The 22,279-nt window shown below is 53.9% G+C and overlaps 1 protein-coding gene across 4 annotated transcripts in view; it reads right to left on the bottom strand.

Moving 5' to 3' along the window:
• Positions 1-22,279, bottom strand: part of SHANK2 (SH3 and multiple ankyrin repeat domains 2) — a 630,917-nt gene that overhangs the window by 264,276 nt on the left and 344,362 nt on the right. For all 4 annotated transcript variants that reach the window (XM_077115405.1, XM_077115406.1, XM_077115407.1 and 1 more), the window contains 2 exons: positions 17,927-18,096; positions 4,491-4,604 (listed from right to left, as the gene is read on the bottom strand). In XM_077115405.1, the coding sequence (XP_076971520.1) occupies positions 4,491-4,604; positions 17,927-18,096 (284 nt within the window). The remainder of the gene's footprint in view (positions 1-4,490; positions 4,605-17,926; positions 18,097-22,279) is intronic.

The raw sequence follows: 22,279 nt of genomic DNA, 5'->3' as shown, positions 1-22,279 counted from the left end.
TCAGCACTCAGTCCATGGATTGTCCTGGACAGCAGTAAGATACCCTGAGGCCTGTGTGCCCAGGCACCAGCTGTGAGCACGGCTGCCAGGAAGGGATAGGATGCCTCTTCCCAGCCTAGCCCACATTCCTGGGTAGCCCCCAAGCCTCTGGGGTGGCAGGGAGGGGGTAGGAGACCAGCGGGCTGTGGCCAGGCCAGCTGGGTGCCTGCAGAGAGGTTGCAGTGCTAGGACCAGCTCCCGGCAACGCTGCGTCTGGACCCCTCCTGCCCTGAGTCCACAGGCCATCCACCCCCCGCCAAACCTCGAGGACATGTGAAGAGCCTTGCTAGAAGTTTTGGGGTAAAGCGAGGGGAGATGCTAATTCAGACGTTGGAGCAAATCTTTGTTTTAAATCTTTGTGCTCTAAACATGCCCCAAAGTTCTGCTGCATCCCTTTACCGTTCTCTCTCCCAAAGCCCCCTCTGCTCCTTTCCAGCCAGCTGGCCCCTGGGCCCTCAAAACCCCTTCATTCTTCATTGTCCACTCAGACAGTGCTCAGCAATAGGACATGTGTTCTCCAATAAAGCACCACTCCTCCCGCCTCTCAGGGCTCCCCCGGGACAGGTGAGGCGGCCTCGTGTTTGCCTGGGGCACCCGATGGGGTGGACGTGTTTGTGGAGGTGCAAGGGAGTCCTGGGGAGAGGCCTCGAGAGGTCCGCAGCCCAGCCTGGGGAGGTGCCCAGAGCAGACCCTCGGGACGGGGGGTTCTAGGAGGCAGGGCAGGCTCGCTCCCTAAGGCTCTGGCCCAGGGGCTGTGGTGAAATGGACCCGCCACAGAGGGCTGGGGGTTTGCTCCCAAATGGGGCACTGGCAACCCAACCAAAGGATGGGCTTTATTTCTCATTTTCTGGGGATGAGGAAAGAACACACAAACCCCTCTGCCCTCTTAGGGACTGGCTGTTTCTGGGTAAAGGGCTGAGAGATGGGGGGTCTTGCCATCAGCCAACAAGCACTGATGCCCTGGAGAAGAGCCCTGGGCCAGAAATCCAGCAGCACAGGAAGTACGACTGGCACACAAGCAAGAGGACCCCACGGTGCCCACGGCAGTGCAGTGGGATTACGGCGCTCGCATCTGTGCTTCGCCTGTCCTGCCGTCCTGTCCTCCTTGCAGCCACGCTGGGCTGCTTCTGGCTGGGCCTCATTTTGAAATTCAGGGAGCAGGCCTGGAGTCCAGGGCAGCCTCGCGGAGGTGTGGGGTGTGCACGTGCAAAACGGGGATGCTAAGTCCTGCCCTGCTTACCCCACAAGGTTGGACGAGGGACCGTGTCCAAAAACTGCTTAGAAACTGTAAACTACTATAAACCTATACAGTCCTTGGACGTGAGAATTGGGATTAAGGTGGGCAGAAGCTGCAGCTATTGAAGGCCAAACTGCCAAACTCTTTAGGGAACGGAGATGATGTAATTTAATCTGCCAATGAACCAGGGCCACCATTTTCTTTTTGCTATGATTTTCCCCTAGCCTCAAATGTCTGCAGTAAGGTGGTGATAATTCGTTTCACCCTACTGATGGCACAAAGTCCAAGCCTGAGGGACTTTGGCTGTGGTCCTGAGCAGTCATTTCTTTGCTGAGTTGTTCGTTCCTGGCATCACTGGCTTATTACATTAGATGTACAATGAATGGGGATTACTAGAGAAATACACATTTCACAATAGGAAGTGTGGTGCCCAACAAAAGAAAGGACATACCGCAGGCTCAAACACGGCTGAGTTTTTTCTCTTATAGAGCAAGTTTGCTGGATAGAAACATCAAAACGACATATTTTATAAAACTGTCTGGAATCTATGTATTTTTAAAGTCTGTTAATTGTAAGCTTTCTCCACATCAAAAGGAGTGATGGTATAAGAAGCCATAAAAGAAAAAAGTGGATGTTGGGCTTCATTTAGAATTTTTTAAAAAACCCATCTACAGAGTTGGAAAATGAAAAGGCAAGTCACAGACTGGGAAAAGTTTATGCAAAATCCGTCCGACAAAGGACTGACGAGCAGAATAGATAAAGAACTCCTATAATGAAAAGATAGCCCAATTAAAAATAAGGAAAAGACTTGAACAACTACCTTACAAAATAAGCAACACATACAGCCAGTAGGCATACAAAAAGGTGCTGAACAGCCAGAGTATTCAGGAAAATGCAGATTAAAACCACACCCATCACAGTGGCTGAACCGAAAGAGAGTGACATTATCAAACGTTGGTGAGAGAGTGGAGTGACCGGAACTCACCTGCTGCTGGCAGGAGTACAGCGCGGTCCAGACACTTTGGGGAACCGTGTGGCAGTTTCTTATAAAAGTGAACACCCCCCTAAAATATGACCCTGCAGTTCTACACCTGAGTATTTTCACAAGAGAAATAGGAATATAAGGTCTGCAGAAAAACATACACAAAACTGTTCATGGCAAGCGGCTTCATTAATATTAACCAAAATTGAGAAACAACCCATATGTCCATCATCAGGAGAGCGAAGAAGTAAACTATGGCACGGCTATAAAACAGTATACGATTTAGTGCTAAAAAATTACAAGCTCCTGATAACCACAACAACATGGGTGAATGTCACAGACATTGTGTTGAGTGGAAGAAGCCAGGCACAACGGCACATACCATACGGTTCCACAGGAAATACAACCAAAGGGAAAATAAGGCTATGGTGGCAGAAATCAGAATCGCGGTGGCGGTGGGTGGGAGGATGGCTGGAGGGCAGCTCAAGAGAACTTGCTAGAGGGATGAAGATGTTTTATACCTTAATTGCAACTAGCGACACAGGTGTACACATTTGTCAGAACACAACAAACAAGGTCCTTAACCTTTGTATTTTACTGTATGCAAATTATACCTCTCTAAAAATAGTAAAAGAGGAACACTAACCCACACCCATAGAAAGCCCAAGGGCAAACAGAACCCAATAGGGACTGCTCTGGAATCCTCCCTACCCTATCAGTCAAACTCGATCTCCTTTATGCTGTGTCCGTGGTGAACCTCACATCATGCCAAGTTACAGGGCAGGCCTTTCTCCTCTGACTCGTAGCCCTCTAAGATACAAGTACAGTTCCTGAGTTCATGATCTACCATGTGTGGTTGGTAGGAGAAGGAACCTCGGGGAATGGTAAGCTCACAGACCAAGGCTTTGCCCCTCTCCAGTAAGAGAGTTTGGGGCAGGGGAGGGTGGGCGGAGACCAGGAGGAGATGGGCGTTGGAGGGGCCAGGAGTTTCCAGCATGTCCTAGGGACCTAGTATCCCATCACTACTTTCAGAAAAAGATGCCCTCTCTGCCTGACCATCGAGCCACCCAGCCAACCTCTGTAGAGGAGCAGGCTGGCACCACATGTTCCGGTCTTCTCTTTCAAGGCTAAGTTTGGGAAATCCCTTACCTCAGCACCCCTGCAATATGGCAAATGGGATGTTTCCCTTTTGGTCCAGGAGGCCGAATAGAGACTCAACAGCAGAAAAGCTCAGCACAGATGGATGTCCTCTCAAAATCAAGGTGCCTCAAAGGGTAACTGGTGGCAGTGCAAAGCCAGCCAGATCCAAGAGAGAACCACTGTGTTTTCTAGAGTGTGCTTTTGAACCTCTCCTCCAGCCTGTGCTAGCCTCAGCAAGGCATGGGGTAGAGGCCATGAGGTGAGCATCTAAGCTGGAAACCTCAATGCAGCGAAGGTCACATCTGAGCAGACCTCAGAGGCCACGGGGTCTGATTCAAGGAAAAGTAGCAAAGTCACCGACCACAAGTGTATTCAGCTGCTCCTTACACATGCATTCTGAGTCTGAGCGTCTACCCAAATCCAGAAACAGCTCACATTTGGACCCATTTCTTCTTGGAAGACACTCAGGTTTCATTTTTCCCCAACACCCATATATTTTTCTCTTGATACATTTTTATATACGTGGCCTCATCTTCACAATTTAATGAATTCAATCTTTTGGCAATCAATTTTAAAACACTTTTCAGTAAGTGCTATATTTGGGAGTTCTAAGAGAGATGCTGGAATGATTTTCCATCGTTAACACTGAGCTCTGGAGCAGTTTTTATCGAGGCCTTCGAATCATACAGTTCTCAGGGTGGGCATGGGGAGGTCTGCTCTGTAAATGCAGAGCTGCGGTTTTCTAACATCATCGTAAGAGGCCACACATGTAACCAACCCAAAAGAAGTCTTCTCAACTGCTAGACCACGTAAGCCAAGTTCTGTGGAAAGTGTACCAAGCTGCCTTTCAGCTGAAAGGCACCACACGGTCTGGTAAGGGATTTCTGGTTTGAACCGAGCCCGGTGGCATCTCATCAAGCCACCTGCCTTCCGTGATCTAGAGAAGTCCTTGTTTTCAAACTCAGCCTCATTCCACGACATCCAACATGCAAATCCAACGTAAGCCACGTGCATCACACCCGATGACACGGAACGCAGGGCTGCGGGGAGCCCAAAGAGACCAGGCTGGAGCGCAGCATGGCGCCTGCTTACCCGCCTGGATGTCCTTCGGTTTGCACTGCACCTCTTCCACACACTCAGCCGGAAACCACCCGATGTGGCCGCGGGCGCTGCCTTCCCAGAAGCCCCCTTCGCCGATGCTCAGAACTACAGACAAGAGGAAACAGGAGAGTTAGATGGGGCGGCGTGATGGTGGCTCAGTGGCAGAGTTCTCGTCTGCCATGCTGGAGACCCGGGTTTGCTTCCCGGTACCTGCCCATGCAACATAGGGAAAAAAACAAAAAACAGGTGTTAGATGAAAGGGACACAGAGGGCGGGAGGAAGGGGGCTAGGCAAAGGGAGCTGGTGCCCGGTGGTCCGGGCCAGCCCTGTGTAGTGGCAGCTGTGGTCCACCTGCCTGTGACAAGGCAGCACCTCTTTTGGCGGTGGGCACACAGCCTGCCTGGCCAACAGGCCCTGAAAAGGCATTACAGAGGGAGAAGCCAGTGGACCAAGGGGAGAGTGAGACTGCACAGCAGTCCTTTGATCCCTACGTCTCCAGACTTCCATCCTGAGGTACGTGGCTGCTGAGGACCGTATCTCCGTGTCCCGAATGAGGCAGAGGGCAAGGTAACTGGACACTGACACTGTCAATCATCTCAGGTGTAGAAGAGGGGGACACGGGCGAGGAGGTCATGCCCGGCTCTCCTGAGCTGGGGAGGGCTGGAGGGAAGCAGTTCGAGGAAGGGGACTTCAGAGCAGAAGACGGAAAGGCAGCGCAAGTGCCATCCGAGGGCTGTGGGACATGACTCGCCTTGCAACGAAAGGGCTAGATGGACAGATTTCTGTGGTCGACGTCAGCCTCTCTGACATCTGGCCCTTTCTCTTGCTGCCTTACAAATAAAGATCCTATTAATTATGTCAGCACTGACAAGAAGCAGGGATTTCCTCCTGACTTTCGGTGAAATTAAAACCAAAACTCCCTTTAGAGAGAAGGGTTTGGCAGCCAGATGCGGCCTTGTAAGTCCACCCTGTGGAGTGAGGGCTGGGACGGCGAGCCTACTGGTCTACCTGCCGCCATGCTGTGCAGGGCCCGTGGCGGTGCAGTCAGGAAACACGCCGCAGGGGTCAGTTCATTGTCAAGGACATTCTTCTCGATGTCAACTTCTGGACCCCAAGTTTTCAAGGCCAGGCTGCAGGAAATGACCCATGTCCCACAGCTCCCCTCCCGCCACCCCGGTTGGGGGCACAAAGGTAGGCTTTGCAGGAATGGCATGGACCAGCCTGCACGTCCATGGGGGTTGCCACGTCTGGGGCTTAGGCCTCCCCCCTTGGACTGAGCGACGGCCCACGGGAGGCCCTCAGTGGATTGTTAATGAATGAATGAAAAGCCCCAATGGCTTAGTCTGCACAATGCCTATGGTGGGTCCCAAAGATTCAGTGGGACCACCCCCAGATTCAGTGATTTCTACAAGGACTCGGGGATCACAGCAAAGTCACTAAGTAAAATCATAGCTTGTGGGGGTACGGGTGGTTCAGTGGTTGGAATGCCCGCCTTCGATGCTGGAGACCCGGATTCCATTCTTGAACCATGCAGCCCCCCAAAAATCACAGCTTGTAACAGCGAAAGGAGACAGTTAAATCAGCATCAGAAAAAGGAGCATGGGGCAGAGGCCAGGAGAGACGAGGTGGGGGCTTCCAGCTCTCCCAGGGAATCAGACGGACAGTGCTTTTTTCTCCCACAAGGATGTGTTCCAACATGCACCCACGGGACGGCAAGTGGGCAGGTCCCTGGCCTGCCACCACTCTCGGGTTCAAGCTCGCCTGAGCTTCAGTGGGCAGGGTTTTTACTGGGAGCCAAGTCCTGTCGGCCTAGCTGACCGCCCAGGAGGCTGGCCTGAGCTCTCCAGCCCCTCCCGAGCCGACCACTGTCAGCACAGATGATGGGGCATGGCCTCAGAGCTCCATTAAGAAGCTCTCCTAAGTAGGATGTTGTAAAGGCACGGAGGTGGCCTCCCAGGAGCACTGCAAGGACGAGGCTTTTCTTTGGAACATGCAGGGGGTGGACAACCCAAGCCTTTTACAGCACAGCCGCTTTTTCCTGTGCTTGGGCTCAGCATGGAAGGCCCTATCCTCTTCATCGGTGCATTTGGTTTTCAACTTGACAGACGATAAACAGGGAAGATGAAGCTAAGCCCAAAGAGACACTTTGGGGCATGACCTCATGGGACCCAGATGCTGGCCACGGCATTATATTGGCAAATTCTCTGGACATAAAGGCAGAACTCTCAGTGGAAGGCAGAGGGGGTGGGTATGTTCTTTGGGGCCTTTGGTGCTGGCTGGGGGTGCCACACGGCCGCACTGCCTCCAAATGTGGCTGTGTCACAGGGAAATCGATACACTCTCCAAACATTTTAATCTTCTTTTAATCTGAAGTCACCAGGACTGCTGAAAGGGGACTGGGAAACAGAGTGCCTTCTCCTACTCCTCAGTTTAATCTCAAAGGTCAGATAAAGAACGGCTCGGACCATACTTTTTTGAAAGTCAACAGAACAGAAAACATCAGTTTTATAAGCTCTTGCCCAATAACTTGAAGAAATGACCTAAGTGAAAGAGACAAGCCATCTCCCAGCTGACCAGTAGCAACTGCAACTGCTTCAAGCAATTTCCTCCAACAATCTGTGCTGGTCCCTTAGAAACCCTAAGTGGAATGCACATCCCCCAATAGAATCTGGAAGCCGAGAGGGTCATCTTGGAGCTGACCCAGCGATGAAGGCCAGTGACCTGCCAGGTGTCAACCCGGCCAACTCCGGGAAGGGACCTGTACTTTCCTTTTCTCTGCTGCCAACAGCCATTCTGGCTGTTTCTAAAAGGGCCAGAGGAAGAGAGAACGGCTCAGGAAGAGCCTGGCCTGTTTTTCGATGGGCCCTCCACATTTCGTCTAAGAGGTCCTTGGGAAAGCTACTCAGTGCCTGCGTCTCGCCATAGGTCATGGAGAACGTCAATGTTCAGCTTGTGTGTTGACCGAGCATGGCTTAGGGCTCGTCACTCGTACCAGCTTCCTTCCAGATTCGACTCTCTGGGATGACACATCCCAGTTCCATGTTTAACCGACATCAAACACTCCTATGCGGTTGTTATGAGACCAAGAGAAAGAGGTGAAAGGCCTTTTACAACTGGCTTGAGAGCAGAGAGGGAAACACGATGAAGCAGAGACCATGTACTGAAAGGAATGACCTGATCCAGGGAACCTTTGCTGCGTCGGGCTTCAGCTCCATGCAGGAGAGAGCATGGGCGGTGGGGGCAGAGGAGGGCAAGGGAGGTGGGGAGGACCAGGGGCGAGTCCTGGGTTCCTGGATGGACTAATGGTAGCTATGGTCCGTGTGTGTGTGTGTGTGTGTGTGTGTGTGTGTGTGCATGCGCGCATATGTGTAGGGATGGGGAGAAGAGTGGAGCTAAGACTCCAGGGTCCCATGTGGGGCACAATCTGCTTAAACCAAGGATTTAAGCAAAGACCCTCTGGTGGGAGGTCCATTGACTGGGCCATGACAAGCATGTAAGCTTGCAGACACGGGGTGTGGCCTCTACCCACTTTCTCCAGGGCAAGCTTGGCTGGCCTTCCTGGTGGAAACACTTGAATGCAGTTGACCTTGAAGGAGGGCAGGGAGGGGGAGTTCAGCTTGGCTCACCCATAAATTGTTGATTCAAGTCATTAAGTATCTCATACTCTATTAAGAAGCTATGGAGGACAGAGAGGAGTCCTCTTCATTGAGAGGAGCCTGAAAGCGCACTGGGCTGGGAGTTAGCCGATGGAAGCCTTCTACAGGACATGGAGGGGCCCCGGGACACCCTGTCCACTCTGTGACCTCAGTGACTCCTAGAGTCCCACCTTGGGAGCCCAGACTTGGCGGGGACAATCAATAGACCCCAGTAACTTCAACACAAAGTGGGGAATGAGACCCACCCCCACCAATCCTGAGGGGCAGAGGGAAGACTGTGGGAGCCAGGGCAAGGGGGCAGCAATCGACGGTCCTCAGGAGACTGGGGGACAGCCCTGGGCAGAGGCGCCCCTTTGAACAACTGCCTAGAGAAGGGGTGAAAGTGCTGCACCCAATGCTTTTTACCACTGGGGAGGGGGCATACACAGCATGACCTGGGGTCTCTGGGAGCCCTGCTGGCAGAAAGGACCATCCTGACGCCACATCTATTTCAATATGGAAGAATTTAAGCATCTCTGAGAACGAATGGCATTTCCACCAACCTTCTGTAAGCCTGATGTGCTCCCCGAGATGACAGCATGGACTAAAGGGAGAAAATTGCCCGGCCTAGCACTCCCTCTGCTGGTGTCACTCTGGGTGACTCCCCTCAACAACTCACAGCCATCTCTTGTAAATCGGAGAACAACAAGAACGACATGTACCATATCAGCTCCACAGAGTCCAGGGGCCCTGGCAGGGGCTGTCTCAGCAACAGGTGGGGGAATATCCCCCACCCAGCCCGCTTCAGTCCCATTCCACTCTACCTGGGTGCAGGACACCTGTCAAGGCCTCGAGGATGGACCTACCTGAGTGCAGGTGAGTGAGGAGCGGGGAGAACATCTGGGTCCCTCTTTCTCTCTCCACCGAACCCATCTGTTTGGTACAAACCCCAGGATCATCTTCAACTCCAAGCCGGCCTGGGCTTCCTGCATTCACGCATCTTTGGCTGACATTTTCCAAGGACCGACCTGGGTCTGGGTGGCCACACAGAGATGGTGCCACCTGCTCCCCCTCCCCTTCTCGCTCCATAGGATCCTTCCTGGGAAGCTGATTTATTCCCCTGGCTTCCCTGAAGCTTAAACACCAGGTACTCAGATGGGGCTCAGTCCTCTCTGCCAAGGTCACAATCTCACAGGTGGCCTTCTCGGGGTGTCAATTGAGTGGCCTCCCCACCCCACGTTTCCAAAACTGAATAAAGCACCTTGGCTATCAGACCTTGTGATTAGAAAATGGCATCACTGTCCACCCACTGGTGGCCCTGGTCAGAAACTCTGGCCCCTTTTCTTCATCACCTTTCACAATTAGTCTTCCCAACACCCAGACAATTCTAGCTCATGACATTCTCCAGATACAGTGCTTTGCTGCCAGCCCCACTGCTACCGCCTTCCGTTCCTGTCCCAATTGCTGCCACCTGGAAAGGGGCAGCCCCGTCCTGGTCTCGTTGCCTCTAACCTGCCCCATCAGCCAGGCCCTGCAATGGTCAAGGGGCAGACTCCCTGCCTGGGCACGGCTGCCCACGGCGCTCAGGGAAGACCATCGTCTTGGGTCAGCTGCACTGGCCTCCTCAGCTGGCTCCTCCCAGCCCCCAGCCACACCCAACTGCCCAATGCCCATCCTGCTTGTCCTGTGTCCAGTGTCCTCAGTGTCCCCAGGCCTACTCATTCCAACCCCTTCGGCCGCCCACTTCTTGTGCACTTTCCAACACTCTGTTCACACGTCACCTGGTCGGGGGGCCCTTTGCCCATGCCTTCTGAGCACCACTGGCCCCGGCCTCACGGCCCATGCAATGCTGTATCTTGGACTTCTTTCTCTTGCCTACAACACTAGAAAGGGTTCCTGGCAAGCAGGGAAACCCTTGGTGCTTCCTCAGGCCGCACACATGGCCTGGAGCTCATAGGGGCTCAGAATGTTGGTGAAATAAATGAGTCCCAGAAAATAACCACAGTCGAGTGTGATTTGTGCCACCTCAGAGGCACCAGCAGCCTGGAGCCAAAGGGCAGAGGCAAGAGGGGGACTCAGACAGAAAGGGACATGCCAGCTGAATCTCAAATGAGGAGCAGATGGGGAGACATCTGGGCACAGCTGATGGCCTGAGCAAAAGGGCAGGACAGATGCACGGAGGTGTGAAAGGATATGGGGAAACGTTATACTCGACAGTTTAGGAACTCTTTCAGTCGTTCATTTATCGGTGGATTTACTCATGTATTCACCCACACATCCACTCAGCCAGCCAGCCATCCACTAATCTATACATCTGTCTATCCACCCATCTATCCAATAATCCATCCATCCATCCACCCACTTATTCACCCACTCACTTATTCACCCACCCGTTCACTCATCTATCCATCCATTTACCCATCCATCCACTAATCTATTCACCACTGTTTGTCGTCCATCCATCCATCACCTCTCTCACTCCAAGTGCTGTACCAGGTGCTATGGAAACAGAGAAAAATGGGACACGGTCCTGGCCTGCAAGGGACCCATACTCTGTAGCAAAGAGAAACTCTGCAAAATCGCCAGGAGCTTAACCACGCAGGCTCCTGGGCCCCACCCTCAGGGTTCGGGTTCTGCAGAGCTGGGGGTGGGGAGTGGGCGGGGTGGGGAGTGGGCAGGGGCTCGTCCACGCGACTCCCACGCAGGTACTTCAGGGAGCGCAGACTGAGAAACTGAGGCCCTAGTCGTATAGCTCTGATGGACGTCTCTGCCCCGGAGGTCAGTACCTTTCCCCTGCGGAGGTTAACCAGCAGGGAGTTGGTGGGGAGGGAGTGCCTATGCCTGCAGGGGACACAGGACCCTGGAATTTAAGAGAAGGGAGGGTCACCTGCTCACCCTCGCTACAGGAATCAGAGATGCTGGGGGCACACTTTCCCAGTGCACGGCACTGAGCGGAGATCAGACAGGACAGAGCTGGGGTCCGACACATGGGTGGGGCCTGCCTTGGACTGGTCACAGCTGGGGGGAGCTGTCTCAGGCCCCCACCTCCTGACAGAGCTCCCAGAGCGGCTCTGTGGGCACAGGAGGGCCATCACCCACCTCGGACAGTCAGGCAGGTCGAGGGACGCCAGTGGCCGCCAGCTAAGGGGACTCAGCCAGCTGTGCACAAAGGGCCTGCACAGCCCCTCATACCTGCTGGCAGAGCACTGCCCTTTGCCGTCGCGCCTTGCAGGTGTGAGTTTCTGACCTGAGCTCCCTCGTCCCTGCTCCCAGTGGGAGACAGCCCAGCTCTGTGCACACCCCACTCCCACAGCATGGGCGCTGGCACACGGGATCCCGGACATGGGAGGGGGTGAAATCTCAAGAGCTGTTGGGGTGCGGTGCGAGGTGAGGGGTGTAGATTCACCCCCCGCTGTCTCCCATGGACTCCCGGGGCCTCTCTGCATCGTGTCCCTGGGGCCTCGCGGATCCCGGCTCCCCTCCCCCACTCAGTCGCTGACCAGGGACACCAAGTCCCACGTCACCTTGAGCTCATCAGCTCGGACGTGGGGCTCTCCTGCTCTTCCCAAATCCGCTGGTGCCCGCCTTCCGCCTTCTCTTCAACCTTCCTCTCGCCCAGGCTGCAATCTGGGGCCTCTGTGAGTGCACTCCCTACCTGTCACTGCCCTCCAGGACCCTGCTCTCCGACCTGCACAGCACACCTCCTGCATGTCCTGTCCCCGCACGCACCAGAGCAGCTGCTGGGTGTGAGGGTGCAGGAGGAACCCAGAGCAGCCGCTGGGTGCGGGTGAGGGGAAAGGGGGAACCCAGAGCAGCCGCTGGGTGGGGGGTGGGGGGAAAGGGGGAACCCAGAGCAGCCGCTGGGTTGGGGGGGTGTCCTAGAGCAGCCACCCCCCTGCAGGGCGAGCTCCTCAAGGCCCTGGACCCCTGCTGGGTGGGGCACCCCAGAACCCCCACTGCCTTTAGCCAGTGCCCACACTGCCTCCTCGCACCCCTCCACGCTGTGCGGTTCACACCCCAGGGAGCCCCAGGCCCAGGTCTCGGCTCAAGGGTGCCGGCAGGACCAGACAAGGAGGGCTGGGGGCCGCCTCGCTCTAGGGACTGTGCGCCTGCCTCCCACACTCAGTTCACACACACGGACACACACACACAGACACACACAGAGACGCACATGCTCATACAGACACACACAGAGACACATGCTCACACACACGGACACACACACACACAGATGTAACACACACACAGACACACACACACAGACATACACAGAGACGCACATGCTCATACAGACACACACAGAGACACATGCTCACACACACGGACACACATGGACACATAGACACACATGCTCACACACACAGAGACACACATGGACACAGAGAGACACACATGCTCACACAGAGAGACACATGCTCACACACATGGACACACAGACACAAATGTTCACACACACGGACACACATGGACACATAGACACACATGCTCACACACAGACACAGACACACACAGACACATACACAAATACACATATACACACAGGCACACACAGATATACACATGCTCACATACACAGACAAACATTTACACACATCTAGATGCACACACACACACAGACACAGGCAGACACACACAGCTACACACACACATCCAGGCACACATAGACACACACACACAGATGCACTCACAAACATGCACACACCCAGACATACACACACGTGCATACACAGACACACAAGCAGACATGTGCTCACACACACTCACACATGGACAAACTCAGACATACACATACCCCAGCAAGTTGCCCGCCTCTCCTAGCTCTGATGCTGAGACCCTCCCCCAGCCCCGTCTTCCTGGGCGAGACGCCCTCTGCCCCACCCCGCCAGCTCCCGGGAGATGACATCAGCAGCACAGGTGGCTCAGGAAGCATCCAGGGCAGCCCCGGGTGGCCCCATGGAACCTGGAGGGCCGGCCGTGTGGGGCACAGAGGGGGACACAGCCGTCCACTCTGGGCATCTGGGAAGGAAGGAGGGGCCACCAGGACAAGCATGTCCACATCTCCATCACTAGACCAACTGGAGTCCACAGCCCCAGATGCTCACTCTCCTCGGCCACAGGGGCTCACTTGGCCCCCGCCCCTGGAAGGCCCCCTCTACCTCTGTCTGGATCCCCCACCCAGCCCACCTCGTGCCACGGTCCTGAGCCATGCTGGACACCCAGTGCTGACAGCTGTCCACTCGCTGCACTCCCAGTGCTCACCTGGGCCCCCCGCGGTACCCCCCGCCAGCCACCAGGACACTGGCTGATAAGTGTTCAAGGCCAACCCCACTCCCAGGGACTGCCCCTCCCCACCCGGAGCTGGCCAGCCCAGAAGGTTGCCCCACACTCTGTGGCACCCCAAAGCCAATGGGGGATGACAGGAGGGCACAAAAGAGGGCCCTCACCTCCTCATCTCTGCAGCACCCCATGCGGTCACCTGGGCATAGCCTCCAGCTCGGATGCTCCGCGCCCAGCTCCTCCCACCCCGCCAGCTACTCCAGCAGCAGCCCCCTCCCAAGAAGCCCTGGAGCAGGCCTGGCTTCTGGGGGCCAAACAAGGCAGCCAGTGCTGCCCACGTCCCATGAGGGACCCCAGGGTGGCAGAGCCTCTGGCTCCTTCCCCTGCTCGCCTGGCCCCCCACGCTACTGGAGCCCCGATACTCAGTGACCCCTGGGGACAACACCAAACATCCACAGAGGGACGCGTGGATATGTCTCTCATCTCTCCAGGCAGTTTGCGTCCACTACCTCGGAAATGGTCAAGTGAAGCCGGCAAGAAAAGAAAAGCCAAGGGCCAGCAAGAGCAGCACTGAGGGAGGGAGAGAGTGCTAGGCTGGGCAGACCTAGGACCTGAGCCCCAGGGGACAGTGGGGGCATTTCCTAAGGTAAGGGGTGGTGGACTCTTCCCACTCAAAAAAGGAAGTATGGAAGCCCCTTGGTTTAAGTCTCGACCTCCTAATCTGGCCCACGGCCCCCTAAACTGCACCAGTACTAGAATACGATGGGGGCTCAGGGCATAAAACTTGCTCAACTGATCCCCTCTATATATGGGCAGTTAGATATGCAAATTAGGGACTCGACCTATCCTAATCTGTGATTGGTCAAAAAGTAAATAAATAATTATGATAATAAGGTATAGAAAACTCACCTATCACTTGGCTAGTATCCGAGACTAGACTGTAAGCCCTAAGTGTTCAGCCAATGGTGAATGGTGGAAGGGACCCCTTGGCATTAGGAACCGAGACGAAAGGAGCCTGAGCGCTCCCATACACTGCACTGGCTTACCGCTAGCTCCTGTGAGTGCCCGTTCTCATGAGAAAGAAATAAAAGAGCTCCTGCCATACTGCATATGTCCAAAAAACTCACTTGGGCTGGTAGCACTGAGCTGGTAGTACTGAGCTGCTAGCATTGAGCTGGTAGCATTGAGCTGGTAGTACTGAGCTGCTAGCACTGAGCTGCTTGCTAACACCACTCCCTACACTAACATGAGCCCAAGGCAGGACAAGACCTTCTGCTCAGCGCTGAGAGGATTACAGGTGATCACATACGTGTTGTTTACAGCCTGTAACAGCAGGTGCTCACTCACGTTGGTCTCTATGTCTGTCCACTCTTCTGTCCTCATCTCTGGTTCACAGAGAAGGACACAAAGTCCGAAGACATGGAGTGGATGGACCAAGGTAACTGAGCCTGTGAGTCTCCAGGATGACCCCCAGGCCCCTCCCCGCCCTGTCTGAAGGCCACTGGCTGATGGGAAACCCCATGCGGTCCTGGGGCTGCACAGAAAGATGGAACCCGGTGGGCTACATGCACGGGGCTCGGCGAATTTGGACCTGGGCTGGGCAGGGCGGCCTGAGGAGTGTGTCGGGGCTGTGGAGTCAGCTGGGGTGCAGGGTGGAGACAAGAAGAGGTCTCGGCCCAGTGCCCCGTACCTCTGCAGGGGACAACCACCCCTTAGGTGGCCTCCCCACCCCCAGAGCAGCAGACTCGGCCAATTCACAGGGCGCTGGTTTCCCCCAGCTCTCAGACGTGTCTGCTGCCAGGCGTGGTACTCATGAGCCAGCCATGTCTGTTGTTCGCTTTCTAAGAGGAAGGCAATGAAGGGTAAGGACCAGAGAAGAGAGGCCTCCTGAGTGAGTGTTCCAGAAAGTTCTCAGGGCTCCTGTGCTGCTGGCCCAGCCTCCCCAGCTCTGCCCATGGATCGGAGGAGACCACTGCAGCCACATGGGCCAGTGGCATGACAGCTCAGACAGAGACAGACAGTGGGGCTTCCCTGCTCCACTCCCAGGGCCTTAGGAGCCTGTGAAGCCTGGGGAAACGAGAGAAAGGAACAGCAGGAGGCAGCAGGGCAGACACAGGCAGCAATTAAAGGGAGGAGGTGGTTTCCCACAGGCTCGGCAGGCTGCTGGATTATAAAAAAGGATCTTGTCTAGAGGAGCCAATTCACTCAGCAAATATGTTTCAAACACCTGCTAAGTGTGTGAGCACAGCAGAGAAGCAGAGAGCAGCCCCCCTGGCTGTGAGGCTGCACACCATTAGTAGGTCTGCCCCACTGCAAGCAATTATTGCAGGATCAAATGAAAATTATCTACCGTGTCGGGAAAAAAACCTGTCTATCATGTTAAGGGTTATATTATTGAAATTCAAAATTTCAGACAATGTGCATTTCTACTTTTAGGATATTTGGAAGTTAATAAAACTATTCCTTTGCCTATATAGGATCAGTGTAGGGACTTTTACATGGGTTCAGTGGACTAAGACCCTACCAGAAAACACTCCCTGGAGAAGACAGCTATAAAGCTGGAAAATAATGCAGAAAGCAATCACTGGAAGGTTCTGGAAAATGGATGGGAGTAGATAGGCTCTGTGGGTGTGCAGGCTTGCCTGGAGGAGAGGAGACGGGAAGTGGCTATGAAAGAAAGTCCCTTTTCCATGGTTTGACCTGGGTTGAGTGTAGTCCCCAAAGCAGGGCTAGTGGTAAGGAGGACACGGGGAACGACCTGCAGTCTTTCTGCCCTAAGAAGAAGGCAAGAAACCATGAGCCTCGAAGAGAGTGGGGGAATCCTGCGAGGGAAGAGTCTGAGAGAGAGACTGGCCAACCTCAGTCTCCACACATCTCTGGCCAAACAATGCATGTGTATAACAGACTGGAAGCAGCTCAGCTAAAGTGAAAATATCTGCACCGAGTATGGAGCTGCCACCTAAGCGATACTTTTCAATTCAAGCCCAGCCAAGAAAAGCACCTGCCAAAATGAAGGATGGAGGTTCACTGGAGAAAAAAAAGAAAAGGCCAGAATCTCAGCTTCACCTTCGCAATGTCCATAATGCAACCCAAAACTACCGGACACAGGACAAACACAGAGAATGGAGCACATTCCTACAAGGAAAGGACACGAAACCGGGCCTGACCCCAGGATGAACACAGAAGAGGTAATTACTAGATGAGGATTTCAAAGCAGCGATGTAATATTCCACAGGGATGTAAAATAAGACCTGTTCAAATGCATAAAACTCTCAAAAGAGTAACTGGGAGTCTCAGCAGATAAAAAGAAACAGTTAAAAAAATGCATCCTCAGAAATTCTAGAACTAAAAATATAATTCCTGAAATTAAAAAGTTCATAGGATAGATTTAATAGCCAAAGGAATATTTCAGAGGAAAGAGTAAGTGAATTTGAAAAGAGACCAACGGAAATTCTCTTACATAAAGAAAAAAGTTTGAAAGAAAAGGGACAGAGCCTCGGCGATCTACTGGATACCATCGAGTGCTGGAATATTACAAGTCAAGAAAGAGAACTCCCCCTAGATTCTGTCATTGGAAACTTACATGGACCCAGGTAAAGCTGGCCTGATGAGAGCGCGGTCCAGAAAAAGGAACAGAGACAACTGCTTTTCGGGCCCAACAGCTTGTTAGTGGGCAGGCAGGTCTTAAACTTGGTCTAAGGACCTCTAAGGGGCATACCTCCTACCCTCTGTCCTGCACTGGCAGATCCACTGCACAGCGGGCTCTCACCGTACGTCCTTTCCCACTCTACCCACTGAGTTCCCCTTGTCCTCGCATGCTCCCTCTGGCCCAAAACTGTCTCTTCTCTAACTCCCTCCCTCGATGTCACACCGAAGGCCGTGGTTCCTGCTGCTGCCCCCTCCTCGGTCCAGCACACGCCATCCCCTGCATCCATCTTCCTTGGAGTACGTGACCCCACCAGATATGCCATTGCTGGCTTCCGGCACCATGCAGCAATGCCCAACTCCTCGGCCTGGGCATTCATGGTTTCCTTGCCCTGGCACTGGAATGCTTTTCAGCCACACTCTGCAGGACTTTACTGGGAGCACCCACGCCTCCCACCCAGTGGACGTCCTGACTTTGAACTCTATAGAACTCCAGCTCAATGCTGGGTCCACCCAGGCACCCCTTCCCAGCTCCCGTCAACACCAAAATGCCCAACTCCACCCCATCCAGGGCCCGCCCCAACGTCTCGTCTTCATGAGGCTCTCAGAGCTGGAAAGGCTCGACGCCTGCTGACGTCCCACCTGCCCCTCTTAGCTCCCTCCACAGCGGAATCTCGTTGTGGATGTGTGTGTTATGTTTCCTGCCAGAGTCCGCAGCAGGGACAGGCAGGGGCTTCCTGCAAGAATGAATGCAAGGGGCTGGCAAGCATCTCTCTGTCCCCGTTTCTGTCCTTTCCAAGACTTGTATTTTCACAGAGGGCCTTGCAGAGGCCGTCAGGTTAGACCCTGACGCCCCTGGTGGACACTGACCTTTGACCCTGTCGCCGCGATGAAGGGGGATCTCGCCCTCGACTTGGGGTTGGTATGGCTTGACGACGACGAAGACCCTCCCGGGCACGGCGCTGTACAGCTTCCGCTTGGGCCCTGGGTACTCGAAGGTGGAGAGGGGGTCCTTGCCGGCAGCAGGAGCAAACGCAGACCTGAATCGGGCAGAGGGGCAGAAAGGGACAGTCATGGCTTGGAACAGATCGGGTCACGCTCCAAAAGCCGAGGTCCGTTCGAGCTCGGCACCCATCAGGGGCAGCACCTGTGACCGCGGCGGGCCAGCCCCGGGTGACCGTGAGTGCCAGGCTCACTGAGTGGGGAACGCGGGGCGCCCCCTTGGCCAGGAGCGCCATCGGGACTGACCCTGGGGGCCACGCTGCCTGGCCCTGGGACACTTTCGGGAGGGCACTTCGGATGCACTTTTTTTGTCTTTTAATATTTTTAGTGACAAATCTTCACACACACAGTCCACACAGGGTGTATGATCAGTGGCTCACAATATCAACACGTGGTGGTGGATTCGTCACCGTGATCTTTTTTTTAGGACACGTGCATCTCTCCAGAAAAACAAAAGAAAAGAAAAAAGAAAAACCTCTATATCCCTTCCCCATACCCCTCCCTTCACTGACCACTAGTATTTCCACCTGCCCAATTAATTTTACTCCTTATCTCCCCTATTTATTTATTTTCTATCCTTATGTTTTTTACTCATTTGTCCATACTCTGGATAAAAGGAGCATCAGACACAAGGCTGTAAACATTATATCATTATACAATCATCTTCAAGAATCAAGGCTACTGGAACACAGCCCTAGTTTCAGGTACTTCCCTCCAGCCACTCCAATACACCATAAACTAAAAAGCGATATCTCTGTAGTGCATAAGAATAACCTTAACCTCTCAGCCACTGACACTTTATTTTGCCTCATTTCTCTCTTCCCCCTTTTGGTCAAGAAGGCTTTCTCAATACCTTGATACCAGGTCCCAGCTCATCCTGGGATTTCTGCCCCACATTGCCAGGGAGATTTACACCCCTGGGAGTCATGTCCCACGCAAGGGGGAGGGCAGTGAGTTTACCTGCTGAGTTGGCTAGAGAGAGAGGCCACATCTGAGCAACGAGAGAGGTTCCCTGGGGGTGACTCTTATGCATATTTTTAAGTAGGCTTATCCTCTTCTTTGCAGGAATAAGTTTCATAGGGATGAAACCCAAGATCGAGGCTCAGCCTATTGATTTGATTGTCCCCACTGCTTACAAGAATACCAGGAATTTTCTAAATGGGACACGAAAAGTGATTTTCAAGAATGATATGACTGCATTGTTTAGTTCAGTGACAAAGGCCAGCTATTGCTAAGGGGAAAACAAAGCGCTTTCTTTTCTCATCAGTGGCAATCGTGAAGTGTCATGATCAGTTCTCATCTCATCATGGGAATCTTTGGAAACAAACTTGTGCATGGGTGTGATTTCAGGATGACACTTCAGTGTCCTCATCTGGACAGCAAGGAAAGCGTGTGCCTGCCACCGGGTCTCCCGAGCACACCCGGCCATGGCCAAGCGAGCTGGAACAGGTTCCAGAAACAGAAGCACGTCTGATTCTCAGTGGAGACGGCAAACTAGGCCCCCAGTGCATGCCCACAAAGCCTGGGGCCCCAAACAGGTTCTCCACAGCTCCCACGGCAGCATTTTTCATGAGGAAGGAGGCTCTTACATTTAGACAGGACTCACGGGGCAACAGGCTTGCAGGGGAAATTCAAGGAAAAGCCAGGAGCCATCACTCACTCCCAGTATTTGATGTCATTTTCCCAAGTGCCTTCTGTACTTTGATTAACCTACATGTACCCATGATGAATGACCCACGGCTTGCGTTGTGTTTACTGAAGTTTACAAAACTGTGACTGCGCTGCATTTAGTCATCCTTCTTACTTTTCCACTCAGTCCTTTGCATCTGAGCCCTAGCCCTGGGAATCCATGGAGATTTGTCTGGTAAGCCCAGTCTACAACCGTGAAAATGGAGACTTTGAGAGAGGAAGAGATGGCCTCAGCTTATACCCCAAATGATACTGCCAGGAGGTAGCAGGCAAGACTGGACACCAGGTTTATCTTCCAGACCCCAATACCTGGATCTTTTCTTACCCCACGTGCAGCACAGAGCATGGAAAAGGGGACAGGGTCACAAGGAGGAGGCTTGGTAGCTTAGTCTGGGCACAGGGGACCCTGTGGGAACTGGGGTTACTGCCAGACGGGACACCCCTGTCTCCAGCGACACCACCTTTGCCGGGACTTTCTCCAACCGAGTGACAGCCACGCATGTGGGGACAGGTTCCTGGCGAGGGGGGGGCACAGGGGCTCTGTATGTGAGCCCTGACATGATGAGGCAGTCTTGTCAAGAGGTCAAGACCCCAAGACCCCAGGGCAATAGGTCCCTCCCTCCTACCACCTCACGGCACCTTTCCCTGCCCTGCCAGCTACAGCAGCAAAAACTTCCTTCGGGTCCACCCCAAAGAGCCGGACGTTTGCTCTCGGGAGATGTCATTTATCTCCAAACACTCGGGAGCTACCAGAGCAGCGATGGCTACAAAGAGGAAACGTCTTTGAGCACCTTTTGGCCAAAGGTCCCCGCTCAGGAAGCCGGCGCCTCGCAGCAAGGAGGGTCAAGTTGGGCTTCTGGCCGGGGATGCACCAGAGTGTGGGAAACCCAGGGGCAGCCCCTCAGGTTCCCCACCCGAGAGGACTTCCCGCCAGCCTGCTGTGTGGGGCTGGCACACGTCCTGGGGTTCTGAGTCATTCATTCAATCCGCCCCAGCTCATCCTGACTCAGGGCTGGACCGGCCCAGCGCCAAGGCTGAGAAAAGAGAGCAAGCAGACAGGAAAGTCCCAGCGCCAGGTGCTGACCGTTGCAGGCTCGTCTCTTCTTCAGCTCCCAGCCATGGGCAAAGGGGGATCCATCCACCGGCAGTGGGGGCTGCAGCCCTTGAGGGTGCATGAGCTTCCCAACCGGAATCACAGGGCTTGGAAGAGGCCTGAGGGTCAGTAGAGGATGGTGGGCCCCGGGAGGGGATGGGACACCAGGGTCAGCATTCTTTCCCTCCCCAGACCTCTGTAACCCAGGACAGGGTGCTTGAACCACCCCTGGTGCACCTGCCAACATCAGGGACGGAGGCAGCGAGGCCAAGGAGGGGGCCAGGCCAGGTGTGTGGGCTCTGGAGCTGGTCATTCGTTAATTCACTGAGTTACCTCTTTGAGCCTTGATCTCCTCACTTGTAACATGGTGGCGGGGAGCACCCAGCACATGGGGTGGTGGGAAGAATTAAGGAAGGGGCAAGAGCCGCTCGGCCACCATGCCTCCTGGGCTGCCGCTGCTGGGACAGGTGTTATGACTCTGCAGCAGACATAGGGAGCTGTGAGCAGCTCAGCCAGGCCCCCAAGTCAGTCCCAAGGCACCAGGGAAGAAGACAACTCAGAGTGGAGCAAGCTGAGGTGGGTGGGCGTCTGCCCACAGGGAAAGTGACAGGCCAGAGTCCAGAGAAAAGACAAGGAAGCCTGTGCTGATAGTGGCTGGGGACAGGGCAGGGGTGAGCCAAAGGCTGGGCTCCTGGACTCTGGCTTACAGCTACTATTTGGCTGCAAAAGCAGCAGCTAAGTCCAGAAAGTGGGAAGCAGATAAGGAACGCATCTTCTCAGGGAAGGATCCCCCACCCATATGCGGCTGCCCCAAGGAGACTCAAGACTCCACTGAGCATTACCAATCTGCCTGGGAAACCAAGCTGACCCAATTCATTCTCAGAAGAGTTTGAAATCCATCCAATTCTCCATCCATCACCGCCCCCACCTCCAGCCTCTATTCATTCATTCCGCCCTCCCGTGCATCCATCCATGTACCCACTTGTCTGTCCATCCATGTCTCTCTCAACCCATCAATCCATCCACCCATCCACCTATGCATGCATTGATCTATCCACCTTCCTGTCCGTCCATCCATCAGTCCTGCCACTTGTCCCATTTTCACCCATCTATCTCCCCATGTATCCATTCACCCACCCACTCACTTGTCCATCCTTGCACCTCTCCATCTGTAAACTCATCTCTCCATCCACTCATCCATTCATCTTACCACTTATCTGAGCATCATCCATTCACTCATCCACCCAAACCTCAGAAGGACCTTACCAGGATCCCACCAGAAGTCCAAATGACCACCTACTACAAATTGTCGAACCAGTCAGTTAACCTTTTGAAGCCTCAGTTTCCCCATCTGTTAAGAGGGGGATGATCAGGAATGATGGTGAGCATGAGTCACCATAAGCCCACTCTGCACAAGTGTAATAAAAATGCTCGCACTA

Source organism: Tamandua tetradactyla, chromosome 9, assembly GCF_023851605.1.
Source record: "Tamandua tetradactyla isolate mTamTet1 chromosome 9, mTamTet1.pri, whole genome shotgun sequence".
In the NCBI taxonomy this organism is placed as follows: domain Eukaryota; kingdom Metazoa; phylum Chordata; class Mammalia; order Pilosa; family Myrmecophagidae; genus Tamandua; species Tamandua tetradactyla.
Note: the sequence above shows the minus strand (reverse complement) of the source record. Positions and strands in the feature narration are given on the sequence as shown.